Source organism: Sphaeroforma arctica, assembly GCF_001186125.1.
Source record: "Sphaeroforma arctica JP610 unplaced genomic scaffold supercont1.44, whole genome shotgun sequence".
In the NCBI taxonomy this organism is placed as follows: Eukaryota; class Ichthyosporea; order Ichthyophonida; genus Sphaeroforma; species Sphaeroforma arctica.
In genome coordinates, this window is record NW_014040514.1 from 25,860 (window position 1) to 29,697 (window position 3,838).

At 41.3% G+C, this 3,838-nt stretch overlaps 1 protein-coding gene across 2 annotated transcripts in view; it reads right to left on the reverse strand.

Annotated features, from left to right (window-relative positions):
- The window catches only part of SARC_01155, a gene marked incomplete at its 5' end in the record, with an annotated part of 7,339 nt that extends 5,883 nt beyond the window's left edge, over nucleotides 1–1,456 (reverse strand). For both annotated transcript variants that reach the window (XM_014305113.1, XM_014305114.1), the window contains one exon: nucleotides 230–1,456. In XM_014305113.1, coding sequence (XP_014160588.1) covers nucleotides 230–1,456 — 1,227 coding nt within the window. The remainder of the gene's footprint in view (nucleotides 1–229) is intronic.
- Nucleotides 1,457–3,838: the final 2,382 nt, after the last annotated feature.

Here is a 3,838-nt window from a genome sequence, read left to right on the forward strand (position 1 = left end):
CATACATATATGTATGTATATGTATATATGTATGCACTTTTGTATATATGTATGTATGTATGTTTTATTTTTGTATATTTGTATTTTTGTATATATGTATGTATGTATGTATGTATGCATGCATGTATGTATGTATGTGCATGCATGCATGCATGTATGTATGTATGTATGTATGTATTTTTGTATGCATCCGTATGCAAATCCCACACAAAAAGACTTAGCACCATACCTCATCCATGGTTATCCTGGTCGTTCGTATACGTTCATGTGTACCACCGCCACCTGCAGCAGGGAAGTGACCTGCACTCAACCCGTGCGTTGCCAATGCCTGCATCGATGACGGTGACCATATCCCTGCCCCAGCATGTGTACCCCCCTGGGTATCGACACTTACAGTCTTACTCCTGTTTGTTTTAGCACTCGCACTGGTTGGTTTGAGACTCAGACTCAGATCCGCATCGTTCTGAGATACGCCCAGCAGCCTACTTTCACTCCTGCCCGATCGCGTTAGTACACCGGAGCTATTAGAACTGATTGCACTCCCTGCAGCACCGATACTACTCTCATTTATACCAAACCCTCGTTGACTAGTATTCCCATTCCCCAGTGGGCTATGTGGGTCAGAATGTGTGGGGGAATTTAGACTGCGGTATGATCGGAAGGTACCGGCAAAACTTTGTGAATTTTCGATCCGTCGGTGTGCGCTATATTGAGGCCGGCTCGTGTGTGTTCCTAAGTGTGGTACACCTGTGCCGGTGTCGTCTTGGTGTGTGCCTTTGGTATTATCCGTAGACGTAGTCGTCTTTATCGGCATAGGTGCACGCAGACTACTTTGTTCGTGCGGTGTATCTGCGGGGATATGTTGTCCACTCAAAGTCAAAGTCTCCTCGCTTCTAATCACATCCAACTCAAATCCTTTCCTAAAACCATAGGACCGTGCAAGATTGCCGTCACTGGCACTGTTCATTGGGCTGAGTGTGTTGTCGCGCACGCGTCCATGAACACTTCTCGCTGCGACTTTCTGTTCACTTAAGGCTTCATTTGCAGCCCTTCTCGGCGTCCCTTTGTTCCCTAAGACATACTCCATATCTCCAGATGAAGTATCTATAACATCCACAGCATCATTTTCCCCCACTTTAACACTGGGCTTGTTTTCTGGCTCTGGGCCAGCACTCTTCACATACTTGGCATATCGATGCTGGAGTATGCGGCTTCTGACTACAACGTATTCACTGCGAGCAAACCGCACTGTGCGCTCGTATTGCTTATCTCGGCGTTTACTTTCAGCCTTTGTGTTCTCCTTTGTGTTGTTTAAAGGCGCAACGCATAGTGTATCGGATAATAGCTGTGACCGTCTGTGTGCGTAGAAGACCGGATTCATACCCGCCTGAGCCAAGCGTGCCTGATTGACTTCGGATTCATCTTGAGATAAGATTTGCCGCTTGAGGGCTAGCATTGTGTATCTAACTATGTATAAAAGCAAAATTTATTTGACGATATTACACATGCATGCACTTCATATACATATCTCAAGCAAATAGCGACTTGTTATCTACACATGGTGGCATGCTACAACATACGAATCGAACCGGGTGATGTTATCAGATCAAAATGTGCCGGCCGTTCTGTCAGCTAGACTTCAGCTTTAGGATTAGACCTATTGTACAAACCTCAAATAACGTCTGTGAGTGAGTGAGTGAGACGGACTTGGGACGAGATTATGATGTAAATATTCATGTTTTATTTATTTTCATTTTACTATCAAAAGCCATATCGGTAAATGATCAAGATTGATGACGTAACGACAGACGACACTTGGCTTGTCAGGTGACGCCGCCCAGGGCGCCCACACCCGTCACAAATCAAATCGACGTTGACACTGCTCGCGGGTTGTACTTATGCAATGAACGACAAAACATCCAGCATGAAGCTGTACACAACTGGCTTAAGTTTTGGAAGACATTTACATTTCATTAGTGCATCTCAATACGTACACTGTGTCTGTGTATATCGTAGCGGGTCAGTGGCAAGACATAGTAAACAACAGGTGCACAGGTTAAAAACACATGTATGAATTTAAAAGGTCGGTTGTCGACACCTAGCATACGCTGTTGCTATACGCATCTAGACCCCAGAGCTCATGACAGATACTGTAATGATGCTAGTATCTATCTTCTTATGATATTTTGTTAGCTGCTGAACGGTTCGAAGTGGCGAGTGTGTCAAGGGTCTTCAAAGTGAAAGTTTGTTTCCAGAACACTAACGCTCACTTATCAAGCACACTAGATTGATTTACTATACTATGGTTCAGATACCGACAAGAGGCCCAATACTATTCATAACAGTAAAAGTGAAAGTTTGTTTCCAGAACACTTTAACGCTCACTTATCAAGCACACTAGATTGATTTACTATACTATGGTTCAGATACTGACAAGAGGCCCAATACTATTCATAACAATATGATGGAGAGTTCAAATGAGTTTATTTAACCATAGTAGCAAGGAGTTAATACGCAGTGTGTCCGGAAGAATCTATGAACTGCAATAACCAAATAAATCCAGATAGTTGTATCTCATTGATCAGTGGGGCTAAAGTGCGAACTTCGAAGTTGTATGTTCACAAATACCAGTAACGGGAAGAAGGAGAACAGGCTTGGCTTGCATTTGTATCAGAATGGATTTATTTTTCACCATCGACAGTGCTCGTACCTAGAGCCAGATCAGTCTCGATCAATGCTGTATCCAATAAAACGCAAACCTCGAAGAAACAAAATATTCTAGTTTTATTATATCTGTATCTATCTATCCTTCGGTCAGCACAAGTATACACCCCCGCACTATAGGCCAGCCGGGAAGTTGTCCACCGCGCTTTGATCGTTTATAGGCCCCTGTGGTGTGTTGAACGACAACTTCGTTCGCATTCGCAAGGCCGCCTGTACAGTGCATTAGAAGGGTTTGGTAGTAGCTGGTTAAATATAGCTCAAAGATGCGGTTTCAAAACGCGAAACGCGAAGACAAATGAAGATTTTGAAAAATTCTACAAAGAAAGCGAGAGAGATTAATATATTAAGCTGTTGTCGCTATGATGACCATCGTATACTAGTCAAGAGACAAGATGTCTGAACAGCGATACGCTAGTACGCGAGGACACATTCTGATTAAAGCGAGAAACACAAAAGATCCTGAAGTATACACTTGGCAGAGTACGTTCACGCGTGTTTGAACAAGTTATGTGGCTGCAAATAGTGCGGTCCTTATTGAGGTGTGTAATGGATTAATCAACTGCAGGCACGCCAAACCAATCTAAAAATAGAACCAATGGCATTTCCGTGGTGTCCACATACTTGTGAAGGATTGGCGATTTTGATGATCTGTGTGATAACTCCTTGTCCGTTGGGCGGCAAATTTTGACCCGACGCCGCGTTGATCTGAAGCTTGAGTGTCTGTCACGAAAGACAAAAAAATTAAATAAATGGGAAGTAAGGAAGGCAGAAGATAAAAAAAGACCAGCGCACATAGTACAACTACATGGTACATAACAGCATAGACCAGGCTTCTCGGTCTGATGCTCGAGTGTTTGTCGCGGCTACATACATACATACATATAGATATATATATATATATATATATATATATATATATATATATATATATATATATATATATATATATATATATATATATATATATATATATATATATATATATATATATATATATATAGTATATATATATATATATATACTATATACTATATATATATATATATATAGTACTAGTTATATAGTATATATATATACTAGTATAGTACTAGTGTTATAGTTAGTATACGTAGTA